The sequence below is a fragment of the Drosophila sulfurigaster genome, chromosome 3 (genome assembly GCF_023558435.1).
Source record: "Drosophila sulfurigaster albostrigata strain 15112-1811.04 chromosome 3, ASM2355843v2, whole genome shotgun sequence".
NCBI lineage: Eukaryota > Metazoa > Arthropoda > Insecta > Diptera > Drosophilidae > Drosophila > Drosophila sulfurigaster.
The window spans coordinates 20,537,805-20,551,202 of record NC_084883.1 but is presented as its reverse complement, the minus strand read 5'-3'; the positions used below and the strand labels follow the sequence as shown (position 1 = coordinate 20,551,202).

General features: G+C 39.6%; 1 protein-coding gene across 3 annotated transcripts; it reads left to right on the top strand.

The window, feature by feature from the left end:
* The first annotated feature begins 95 nt into the window (after positions 1-95).
* On the top strand, positions 96-7,490 carry LOC133841084 (klaroid protein). Of its 3 annotated transcripts, none has more exons than XM_062273357.1 (7): positions 96-265; positions 1,150-1,338; positions 2,808-3,200; positions 3,300-3,862; positions 5,331-6,854; positions 6,950-7,029; positions 7,091-7,490. In XM_062273357.1, the coding sequence occupies exons 2-7, from the start codon at positions 1,181-1,183 to the stop codon at positions 7,301-7,303; spliced, it is 2,931 nt and encodes a 976-aa protein (XP_062129341.1). In that variant the 5' UTR covers positions 96-265; positions 1,150-1,180; the 3' UTR covers positions 7,304-7,490. The 3 variants fall into 3 exon arrangements, with proteins under 3 accessions (XP_062129341.1, XP_062129340.1, XP_062129342.1); XM_062273356.1 differs by having other exon boundaries at positions 6,917-7,029; XM_062273358.1 differs by lacking the exons at positions 5,331-6,854; positions 6,950-7,029; positions 7,091-7,490 and adding an exon at positions 4,191-4,691 and having other exon boundaries at positions 100-265.
* Positions 7,491-13,398: the final 5,908 nt, after the last annotated feature.

Genomic DNA, 13,398 nt, shown 5'->3' with positions numbered 1-13,398 from the left:
GAAAGTGTAAAATCACGGATTGGGGTATATTTGACGACGACAACTAGTATATTTACAAACTGTAGATACGGTCACGCTGTTCGTAAATATCGGACATTCGTAATTTTTCGGTCGCTCAAATCGGACGCATTTTGTTTTGTATTGATGCGCAAAGTCTATTTTTAAAACGCGCCGCGACCGCCAGTGAATACTAAATTGTGCAAAAGCACATTAAAACAAAAACTTTATAATTATTATTGCGTTACACAAATTGAATGTGTACAAAGTAAGAGAATTTCATATAAATTTGTTCGCTCTCTAACGCAATCGCTTGTATGTATACGTGTACGTGTGTCGGTGTGTTTATGTGTGTGTGTGCTGCGTGCCTCTTTTCCTTTTAGCCCGCTGCAACAACAACGGAGCGTCGTCGTTTTTGGTGACGCAGATATGGCTGGGGAGGGAAAACTTGTTTAGATTTTCACACACCAAAAAAACTAGAAGAGAAATACTTTGCAAAAGGGCGAAGCATTTGTCGATCGATTAACACCAAAGCAGTCGGTTTGTTTATGGACACACTGTAGACTGTATTTGTTGTACTTTATTTCCTTTTTTGCTTCGCATTCGCATGCCCTTATAGTATGTGTGTGTGTGTGTGTGTTGCCTGCTATTTGCCGATTTGTGCAAGGCCCACCGGCAATGCGTATTGCTGTGTGTGTGCAGTTGTTGTTATTATTTTTAGCATCAACTGCACGCTCTCATTGCAATCTAATTAAAAACACAAGCAATTGAGCTCATTTCCACACACGCATTGCATAATTTGTAATGTTAATGTTTTGGGCACTCGAGCATTGCAAAGAAACCGGGCACAAGTATTTCTGTATGTGTGTGCGTGCAATCTGTGTGTGTGCTTAAGAGTTTCGTCAGCAGCGAGTTTCATTAACAATTGTAGCTCGTTTGGTCCCCCTTCTTGTTTTTTTTACCTCCTCCCACTATGAAGTGAAATCTTTGTTGCGTATTGTAAACAACCCACACCCTGTTACACACATACAAGCACACCCTGTTACACATACGCACACGCATAAACAAACATGCTGAGCATTTGTTAAATTAGGAATTTATTACCTCCCCCCTGCCGCATATAATCTTAATGGCTTTTCTTTGCCCTTGCAGCTAGCTCCATTAAGAAGAAGCATAAGCAGCAATGAGTGGGGAAATTTATCAGATAGAGACGCGCCGGCGATCGCGCTCAAAGACGCCATTTCTGCGCTCTAGCTGCGATCATGAGAACTGCGATCATGCCGGCGAGGAGGGGCATGTGCATCATAAGAAGAAGAAGTCATCGGCAGCCCCAAATGTGCGGTAAGTACTTGTAACTCTTTTGCCCATTAACCCAAAAAAAGAAAATAGAACACGTCGCTTATCACTTAAAACACGACAACGCTCTGCTATCAGCAAATGAAACCGAACTTCATTCATCTGATTAAAGATAACTACACAGAGTTGTTGCTTAGTCCAAAAATAATGAACGTTAATTTTAAAAACAAACGCTCAGCGTCATTAATACAACGCACATGGTCACCCTGTTGGGAGTGTGCACATGTGTGTGAGTGACCATGACGTCATCGCCTTGTTATTCACACTCTCAGCGAAATTCTTAATAACGCAAGCAGCTGAAATTGCGAGCACGCTAGTGATGATCACTTATTCACTGTGACTGTGAACTCGCATAAGCAGTCACTGTTTTATAATGTGACCTTATTTAAAAGGCAAAAGTATTTCTATTTGTATATAATATAATTTTTATTCTTCAGTTTATGTGAATTATAATTAAACAAAAAAAATATATGTATATATATATAGAATATGTCAGAAGGAAACGTGAATTTGAATTACAAAAAAAAAATTAATGATGAGAAGAAACTTAAAATAGATCACGATTTCTAAATATATCGTAGCTTCTCTCTAATTAGAGCCGTTTTTTCTTTATCAAAATTCTAATTCCTGAAAACTTCAGATTTATATTGTAAATCAATATGGGAAATCGATTTATTTATTTTCAAGAACTTTATTTCTAATTTTTGAAAGATTCGAATTATAGTTGGCAAGCCTTCATTACATTTTAATATCTCTAGCTATGTTCCCTGTGATTGCCTTTCACTATTTTAGAATATGACCTCATTTATTGCTTTAGATACTGAATAATGCTAGTTGTCTTAAAATTGATAAAGAGCAAATTCCTTAAGTTATAGATATCTCATTCAAATCAAATGAACATGTTTAGAGTTGAGCATTCGCGATCACTGTGACTTGGAGTCACTGTTTTACAATAACAATTACTAATTGATGCTAAGTGCGGATTATTAAAGATATTGATACGTATAGACAATGTAGATATAATAACTAAACAAGCTTCTACAAATGGTGCGCAGTCGCGTGAATCGTTTGTTTTTGGCGGGCAAATTAAATCGAAACGTTTTGAGGCTCACTTTTTAATGGATTGTTGTTCATCAGCGCAACGATGACGACATCGTTTGATGAGGTTGGGGGTAAACTTGGCCATGAGAGATTTGTTTTCACGTTGCTGTCGTTTTTTCCGTTTGCTTTTCAAGCCACAAAACTCAAATGCCGTTGGCCAGCGTTGTTGTCGTCGTTTGTCGTTTGTTGTATGAAGGTCAGCCAGGTTTATATTTGTAATTCATTTGTGAGCGCGCGTCTCGGTTGCACTTTTTTTGTGGTTTGTTGTTTTGATTCACATTTAGCGTAATGTCTGTTGTGTTGTGTGATTTCCGCAAACATTACTAAAACCCATTTGCATATTATATTTGCAGAACCATTGTCGAGGAGCACGTGGAGCATGCGAGCACCAGTAGCAGCAGCAGCATCAGCACAACAACCACACGCTCCAAGGGATTCACTCAGCTAACGTCGCTGTATTCGGGTGACGAAGCAACTCCGGATGCCAAACGCAACCAACAAGCGGGCACAACCAGGAGCAGCAAGACGTCCACAGTGACCACGATGTTGACCAACACCAGCCAGAGATTGGGCAATGCTCTGCATAGCTTGACAGCAGCAGCAACCTCGACGCCACGCAATCACTTGGAGACCACGCAAAATGTGCTCAACTCGGCACAGGAGCGAAGTCGCACAAATGGTGCTGCCAATTTGAGTCCCGATCACATCGCCTACATTGAGTACAGAGATGCGGGTGAATACTGGAAGTGAGTAGGCCAAGCAAATCAAAGTAGAGAGAGATTTGTATTCGTTACTGCTTTTCGTTTTCGTCTGTTATTAATCATGTGTTCTATTACGCCTTTCAGTAAAACGCCGAAGACGGATTATACGTACTCGGAACTGTCGCCACATCGTCGCCAGCTGGCCCCTGGCATTGTGGCCATGCCGAATATGTCGCGACGCAGTCTGGCCAATCACAATGAGCGCGTTGATTTCATGGTGCAACAGAATCCGGCCCAAGAGGAGTTCATACGCCGTCGCTATCAGGCGAATTACACGCATCTGAACTACGATTCCAACGATGAGGTGGATATAACACGTTTTGGTCAGCAGAAGCAAAGTTGGTGGCTGGTGCGTTTCATCACCTTCATTGTGACCAGCGTGAGCAGCACTTGGTCGCGTATAACCAGCAGCTCCTCAACTACGGAGACGAATTCGTATAAGAACTATTATGCCAATCAGCAGCGTCGTCAGCAACAAGGACTTGTCGCCACTTTCGTGTCGAGTGTATATCGTTACATTTACTTGGGCATTGCATCGGTGCTCAGTTTGGATACTTGGCTATTGAAATCGGGGAATGCGGAGAACAAATCGAAGAAGCGTTTCTTAATCTTGTTGCTGCTACTGTTGCCATTGCTGTTGCTAGCGGGTGAGTCTGAGAAATGAGAAAATAGATTCAATAGATGGCATCTATTGTATATTCAATGTAAAGTCAAATATGTATAACATGCGCGCCCTGACATTGAGCAGAGCGTTGACAGCTAGCTACTGACCTTGAGGCATGCCTCATACCGCATGCACATATAGTTCACCTCTAGCTAAACTTGTCGCCTCTAGCAAAAATCATGACGTCAGCAGTGCGCGAATATGGAATTATATTTGATTTTATGCTGGAATGATAGCTGCTATTTTATTGATTTAATACCATAACAAACAAGAACATATTGCTGATTGCAACTTCCCAACCATTATTGCAGGTCTGTTCTATTATCTACATCCCAATGAAACCTTCCCACCCAGCTCCCTCAATCTCAACACATTTACACTACCCGATTTACCCAAGTTAGATGTTAGCGCCTATTTCAATGCCGAACAATATGAATCGTTGCGTTCGCAGACAGTCGAGCAGGCGGTGAAATTGCGCGATTGGGCTGATGATTATTTGCTCTATTTGCAAAAGATCGGTCAGAATGTGGCCAACAAGGGACGGCAGTTGTTTCAGGCCAACGATGAGGTCTATTATGAGCGTATCTAATGAATATTTTCAGCATTTTTGCCATCGTTTCGTTTTCGAGCTGCTGCAACAGTTGCTCACCTAAGAAAAATTGAGAGACAAATACTACAATTTATTTTTGAATATGAACAACTTCAAGTACAAATTATTAAGCATTTCTTTATTTTTGCATTAGCGAGTCGAGTCTCTCGTTAGTTAGATAACCCACCTAGAAATCGCATAATGACATCACACATCAAACATCTTTACATCCCTCCCTTCCTACGCCCTCTCCCTTCCTCACAACTCTCTTTCATACACTTCTCAACTCTGCCCTCAAAAATGACGCCAAGTGGAAAGAAGGAATAGAGCGCTCTCGAATGTGCAGAAAATTCAATTACAAAATTTAAATTACAAAATAATATTCATTCTTTTTGTCGAACAATTGTTGTAGGCTTTTTGGTTAACCAAAAATTACCAATTGCCCGCGACAAGTATTCATAATATTTTTTGTTGTCAAACAACGTTCAATTTTTTGTGTAATTCTTTCGTTTGTTTGCCTTTGTAAATGTTAATTAAATAATAAAACAAAACAAACATTTTGAAAAGCGAAAAAAAGAATAGTTTGTTTTATTTGCCATTTTATTTGAGTTATTGAAACGATTGCGCGATGAAATGGTAAGTAAAATATTTATGAATCAATATTAGTTGGCCAGGCAAAAACTCAACTGAACTGAAAATAAACAGAACTCTATCCTTCTGCATTTGGCGTCGTCCCTAAAACCGATTCCTGCCCCATCCCCTAGAAGCAGTTCCTCCTAACCAATTGTTGCAAGAAGTCTGCAAATGTAGAAGGATATTTTCTGTTGGTCGCCAACTAATGTTGTTTCTTTGTGGCTTACAGCTTGGTATCAACTACCGCAGGAGCAGCGCCTGGAGTTGGTGCAACGTGGCGAGGCTTTGTTGCCGTTGCCACTCACTTTGCTGGCCGCCGCACGAACGCAGCTGTTGCAGGCAGGAGTTGCAATCAAGTCGTTGGTGCAACTGCCAAGCGGACAAACGGAGTCGGAGGAATCAGCGGCCACCATCAAGCTGCAAATGGAGCAAATGCAGCAGAATATGCGCAAGTCGCTGACGCCCGAGGAGTATGAGAATATACTGAATCATGTGAATAGCTATGTGCAACAGCTGGTGGAACTGAAGTTGCAGCAGCAGCGCGAGACGCAGGCCCAAAAATTGTCGCCGCAACAAATTCAAATCATTGTGCAATTGATGCGAGAGAATCTTCAGCAATTTGCGGAGCAGAAGACGCAGTTCAGCGAACAGCAGTTGGCGGACTTGGCGCTGCAGTTGAAGCTGCAGCTGCAACAGGCGGGCGAGTGGCAGATACAGCAGCCAGTGAGCTTAACTGCAGCACAGCTCGAGGAGATTACGCGTTTGATCAAGGCGGAAGTGAAATTAGAGGAGAATAACTACACGTTGCTGTTGGAGCGCATTGATTTGACGGCACTGCTGAAGCGTTTGCTTGCAGCGCCAGAGTTGACAGAGTTGGTGGACAGTCGCATCCATTTGGCCATCAACCAAAAGCAAGAGCACCACGTAGAGGGATCTGGTGGCCAGCAGGTGAACGCACAGCAAATCGAGCAATTGAATCGGGAAATTGCCTTCATCAAGTTGGCTCTGTCGGATAAGCATGCGGAGAACGCAGATCTGCAGCAATCGATCAGCAGTCTGAAGCTGTCACAGGACGATCTCTTGGCACGTGTGCAACAGCATGAACTTGCACAGGATCAACGCTTCAGCGGCTTGTTGGCGGAGATCGAAAGCAAATTGACGGCATTGAATGAATCGCAGTTTGTGCTGCTCAATCGGCAGGTGAAGCTGACGCTTGTCGAGATGCTGGGCTTCAAGCAGGCGGCTGGCGCCTCGATGGAAGATGACGTGGATCTGCAGAATTGGGTGCGCAGCATGTTTGTGGCCAAGGAGTATCTGGAACAGCAGCTGCTCGAGCTGAATCAGCGCACCAACAACAATATTCGCGAGGAGATCGAGCGTTCCAGCATCGTGCTGATGGGCGACATCAGTGAGCGTCTCAAGCGAGAGATTCTGCTCAGCGTGGAGGTCAAACACAATGCGAGCGTACAGGCCCAGAAGTTGGACATGCAGGAGCAGCAGGTGCGCGACATTGTCAAGTCTGTGCTGGCCATTTACGATGCTGACAAAACGGGGCTCGTTGACTTTGCGCTGGAATCGGCGGGTGGCCAAATCTTGTCCACACGCTGTACCGAGAGCTATCAGACCAAGTCGGCCCAGATCTCGGTGTTTGGCATTCCGCTGTGGTATCCCACGAATACGCCTAGGGTTGCCATCTCCCCCAATGTGCAGCCGGGCGAGTGCTGGGCTTTTCAGGGATTCCCCGGTTTTCTGGGTAGGTAGACGGCATCATTGAATAGGCAATTATTTTGCAAATTTGTTTCCAATTCAATGCAGTGCTGAAGCTTAACTCCCTGGTCCACGTCACAGGCTTCACGCTGGAGCACATCTCCAAGAGTCTTTCGCCCACCGGACGCATTGATTCGGCGCCGCGTAACTTTACAGTTTGGGTAAGTCCTAGAAGTTAAGTTAAATGCAAAACAATTAAACAACTTTCGGTATTCTTTGCAGGGACTCGAGCACGAAAAGGACCAGGAGCCTGTGCTCTTTGGTGAGTACGAGTATCAGGACAATGAGGCAGCGCTCCAATACTTTGTCGTGCAAAACGCGGACATAAAGCGGCCCTATGAGATCGTCGAGCTGCGCATCGAGACGAATCACGGCCATCCGGATTACACGTGTCTCTATCGCTTCCGCGTCCATGGCAAACCGCCAGGCGCATAAAAAAATCCCACCTACTCAGGTCTCCCACAATATATATAGTCATAAGATCAAGTTCAAGTCAGGTGTACATAAACAATGTCAGTGCCTTAAAAAGGAAAACAAACAAACTCTTAACAGCAGCTACTTACAACAACTACTATGCTGATAAAAAAAACAGTTTAGGTTATAGCAAATTAGAGTCTATATATTATTGTATGATAAATAAGTCGGGCAAAGTGTGTGCGTTAAGTTCAATTTGTATATATACGTATATATAGTGTAGACGTTAAGCTTCATTCAACCTTTCTAAACTACTATTGTGTCCTATATTATTTATTATGTTTTTAGTTTTAAGTTTTTAACTGAATTTTTTGTACCAAGCACAAGGCGCAGAGCAAATCGCAATTGAATTGATTGAGAACGCATTTGCAAGTTAATTTTAAATTGTTCTTTTGCCATTTTTGTATAACGTTTAAAACTAAATAGTCATAGGCTTATCAACTAACTTAAACGGAGCCATATGCTTGCTATATAATTAAAATTGTTGTAAGTTACCCATGAGTTAAGTTCAAATTATGAATTATTTATATCTGGAATCCCAATAGAAACAATCGAAAACTTTGCTGAAACACTGAAATACTATATCTCGATTTGAAGGCACTTAAAACATATCTCGAAAGCAAAACACACACAAACTAAGTTTAGCAAGTGAACCCAAAAATAGTTAACTAATTAGTTGTACTAACTACACGCTATTGTTGTTAAATATTAAGTACCAATTTTTGTATCCTATATCTACCACTATATTTAGGCTATACACAAAACTGATGCTTCAAACAGTTTTGTCGAATTCGCCATCTCTCTACGTCCAGTTTTTGCAGTTCTTTTTCTTACTTTTGAAATAAATGCGTTGCACAATGAAACTTGAAATGTTTTATGTTTATTATGTTCTGGGATAAGTTAGATTTATGTTTGCTTGAAAGTCATGCCAAGATTGTAGTAATGAATCATATTTATCATATATACTCAGTATTAAACAAGTAAAAAAAGCCGAGTCGAGTGTGCTAGACTGTGAGATACTGCTGTCCATATTAAATAAAAGCAAAATATATATACCATAAAGGACACAATATGCCATATTGTCAGTCAAAACAGGGAATCAAAAAAATTTAAATCAAATATCAAAATGTATCTGAAATTGAAATCATGGTGTGAAGTAAGGCAATACTATTTTAGTTTATCCATTTAAATTGAATTTTGTTAACTATTTCGAAATTAGGTATTTATAGCTTGAACCCATTTTTTATTTGTTGAACACAATAACATTATAATCATTCATTCAAATAGATTCACTTGAAATGAAAATTCTATTCATTATTTAATGTATTTCACTGCTGAATTAGATATTTATTGCTTGGTTCAAATTAAATCATTGCAGCAATTCGTATAGTTTTTACATTTCTAAATCTATTTTAAATGGATATTTATTGTTTCAATATATGTATTGGTATCTGTTGGACATAATGAAATTTGAATTTACTAGAGAATTTTTATATTTTTCTTTTATCTATTTCAATGCTCAATTAGGTATTTATTGCTTGGCACAAATTAAATCATTGCAGTAATTCTTGTAGTTTTGACAGCTATTTCTTTATTATGTAAATCGAGTAAAAGGCTTGTCCCAGATGAAATATAACACAATTGAAATATGCAAAGTGTTTGCCAAGTGCGATTTTAAATGCTCATAGCACAAACATTCCGAACATAACTCAATTACAATTACGATTTCTGCCCTCCATTTGCTGCTGCATTGTTTTGGCAATAGTTTTGAAAAGTGTTTGTCATTTTGTTATCAACAGATGAACAGAGTTGTTAGAAGTTTGTGAGTGTGCGTCTGGGTGTTTATATTAGATAAGCTCATTAACAGATTTACAAGATTCTCATTAGAATGTATTGTCGGAGAAGACTATTATTATCCTGCGAGGCATTTCATTGGGAAATTTCATTTTCCTTTCATGTTGTAATTTAACTGAATTCCACTTGGGGTACTAAAATGAACGCTGTGAACGTTGCAATTGCAAAGCAGACTGCAAAATGTATTTATTTCAATTTTGGCCATAGTCAGCAACAGCCATAAATACGTAAATGTAAGTGTGTGTTGCATATGTGTGTGTGGTTGTGTTGGTGAAGACAAGTTAAGCCAAGCAATCCTGGCAAAAGGAGTTCATATTTGGCAACGAAGTCGTTTGGCACGCACTTAATTAAAAGCCGCTGCCGACTGACTGAATAACTGACTGACTGACTGACTGACTCAGTGGCTGAGTTGAGTGAAATGCTTGCTACATTTTGGGGCAAGGCATCGCTTGCAAAATAGATGAAATTGCAGTGCTTAAACTTGTAGAGTTCCACGGATGGGGGCACAAACATAAGAGCTGTGGGGTAAGAACGTGCCACCTTCCTTCGTCTCCATCTCTCTGTCGACATAAAAGGCATTGCTCACGTGCTTCTCTCTCCCTCTCTCTTTCAGTCTTTCTCTCTCAGTGCGTAATTACTGAATGACCCCCCAGTTAAAGGAGTTAACCCCGCCCAGCCTTAGCACATTCTTTCTACGTGTTTATTGCAACCTGGCTTTAATTGTTTGGGGGCGTTTAGGGGCCAATATACTTCTTCGTACTTCTGCCAAAGCTGCTAAAAAACTTTCCATTTTTCTACTTGCTTCTACATTTTTGTGCTGTTGCAAGTGAAATTTATTTGGGCCTCATTAGACTTGTGATGCCACCCAATGCTCGTTAGTTTTTTTATACTCTTGCAGCGGGAATTAACAGCTTTTCGAGTAAATTGCGACGTTATTCAAAGAGACAAGGTGCATATAATATATAAACTCAAACTTAATTATTGTTGTGGCCTACTGTAATAAATTTGAAAAAAAATGTATATTTTTGGAACATAATTTTTAAATTTTCTAGTAAATAAAATATATACAGATATGAACTTTGAAATAGCAGTGCGACAGAAACTAAACTACAATATAACGTTTTGCTCATTGTATCATAATCTACTCGAATTTAATAGGATTAAGTCATAAGCACTGCTATTAAAATGTTCACATCTCTATATTCTCATTTTAAGAATGTTTTATTTCACATCATCTTCATCACCATCACCATCAGGCAAAAGCGTATTCTATTCAATTGATATTCCAGTTTTCTAAGAAAATACCAATTTTTCCTTTCCAAGTGCCAAATGAAAGGCATCTAATGTTCGACTTGCTCATCACAGAAACTTTGCTGATGTGCTTTTATGTTTTTTTGGGGAATTTCAGCTGGGAGAGGTGAAAGAGCGTGTAGCAGGTTTAATTTGTTTACACAATTCTTGCCACACAGCGAGTGGCATTTTGTTTGAGTTGAGCTCAAAAACGAGCGAAGAAAAATGCAAGCAAAATAAAATTACAAAATTGAAAACAACTTTAACTACTCAGAAAGTTTACTGGGTGTAACAATTAAACAGCAGCTAAAAAATAGTGACTAATGAGAAAAGTTTTACAGAGCTCACAGCTAACAGCATTAAAAAATCAAACAAAAATAAAAAAAATTAAATAAGAATGCGAATGCGAAATGAAATCAAATCAAATATACTCACGTATATAACAAATAAAAGTGTGTGCGCAAAAACTTTAACATCGTTGTGTTCTGTGTGTGTTTGTATGTTGTAACAATTGGCCAAAAGCAGTGAAAGTGTGTGGGCCATAAAGCGAGTTGGCTAAAACATTGAAATCATTGCCGTTACAGCCCCATGTGTTGTTAAGACTCTCTCCTCTCTTCTCTGTGTCTCTCTCTCTCCTTTCTGCGCCATTTATCAGTGCAAGAAAATCAGAAACTTTGACACAACTTCAACTGGAGCTGATAAGCATTGAAAGCGCTCATAATATCAAATACTTTGGCCAAGTATTTGCGCAATAAGAATATGGGGCTCAAACTTCCATTCGACCTTTATGGGCATTCTGGGAACACTCTCTCACTGGCAACCGGGGGGCAAAATGGGCCAACATTGGACGACACCAGCGGCACGCGACTCAGTTTCTGTTTCAGCTTAAGTTTTGTTGATTCGCTTTTGCTTTAATTATACCCTGTAAACGAGATTGTTGTGTGAAGTATTTGGAATGATTTCAATATACACTAAACTTGTTTTTCTTCCCTGAGGTTTCTTTATTGTTATCTTTACCTTTATTGTGATCATTTTACTAATTCAAGCTCTAATTTATACAGTACAATGTTCTATAGCATACTTTTTGGGGCATTGGTAATAAGGTAAAATTTATCACCTTACTCTATGTGAAAAAATGCATTAACAAATTTACTTTCACATATTTCACAACAATGATTTGATTGACAGCAGACTTTTCTTAACTGAGGTTTCTTCAATTTTTGTCAATCTGTCTTATTCGATTTAATTTCTATAGCTTTTTTGGGCAGTGATAATAAAATACAAAGTATTTCTAAGCTTACATATTTTAATATATTTTATTTGATATATTTTAAGTAAACATATTGAATATTTAAATACTGTAAAATAAGCATTATTTCAGGAAACTATTACTTTACATACATATTTTAAATATTATATGTATTTATTTTATATTATTAGTTATTATTATATTAGTATTAAATAACATTTATTTTGTACTTACTTTAAAGTATTTTCTTTCAGTTCAGAGTTAAAATACTTTTAACAATAGCTCCAAAGCAGTTAAGTCGTGCATACTCTGCAGTGTTTACTTTTTCAATTGTTTTGTCTTTAATTTTGCTGGAAATATGATTAGGACTTGCGTTGGTGGCATTCGTTGCAAAAACAGTTTGACAGTGTTGTGTATGCAAAAGCTCTGGGTATGTGGGCGTCTCTCTCTGTGTGTGTGTGTGAGTGTGCCACTAAATGTGGCAGACTCAGCGATGAGACATGCAACAATCAGCATTAGATATGCGCATACATTCGGCGGCATTGCCAACTTTACTTTCCAATTTACAATTCAAGTGTCACTGTCTGTGTGAATGCGAATACATGTGTGTTGATGTTAGTGCGGGTGTGTGTGTGTGTGTGTTTGTGTTTGCAACTTGTTGGAAAAGTTTCGGCAATGCTTAGTTAGAGCCAATTGTTTGAGTTGCGGCCATAATTAAATTTGCAGTTAGACAACTTTAAAATAATTTCACAGGCCGTTAAGCTGGTCCAAATGCAGGATCAAGGCTCATCGTATTCCCGGTAAATGGGAATACAAAACACAGTTTCAACTTTCAAATTGATTTTCAGCCATTTGGCTGACATTTGTGGCCACATTAGCTGGCATACATGCTGAGCCGGAAATGTATTTGCTTTTGTGGCCATAATGAAATAAACTTGTCACACGTTTGCCCATTATTGTCTAAGCATTGAGTGCGCTTCTGCTTCTGCTTATGCTTCCACAGGCCGGATTCGAGTTCAAAATGCCGTAGTCAAATGCAATAAATGTTGCCCGCAGCTGGCTGTGTGGAAATTTTCATTGGAAATTAAATTACGCATGAAACTTGTTTACAAATCCAAAGTTAATCCTTACTCAGTCCTCTCAGTCTCGCAGTCAGTCAAGTCAGTTAGGCTGTTGCCAGTCAGTCAGTCAGTCAGTCAGTGAGTGAGTGAGTGAGGGAGTCAGTTGTGTCCTGTCTTGCTCACATTAACCTTAATTAAGTGACAAACAACATCCGTTGGAACGTTGTCTCAGTCCCTTTGAACCCCGAAGTTCGACTCGCTCTCTCTTCATTTACAGGCAATTGAATTTTAATAGGATTTTGCTTTGGCCCTGCCCCTCTAACTGACTGACTCGACTGACTCACTGACTGAGTGACTCGCTCGCTCCCTGGGCGCCTTTTGGAGCAGAAATGTAGCCTTGCAGCTGCTGTTAACCTTCTACACGCCTCCTCCCGCCCCTTTTCGTCGATTGTCAAGTGTCCATTTGCATATTTGTCGTTTCAGTTGCGCAACTTTTGCGCCCTTTGGCTTTTACTTATTTTGTTCGCTCGTAATTCAATTTATTTGCAATGCTCGCAAATTTTTGGTGAAAGTGAAAAGATTTCTCCATCATTTCGCCTTTT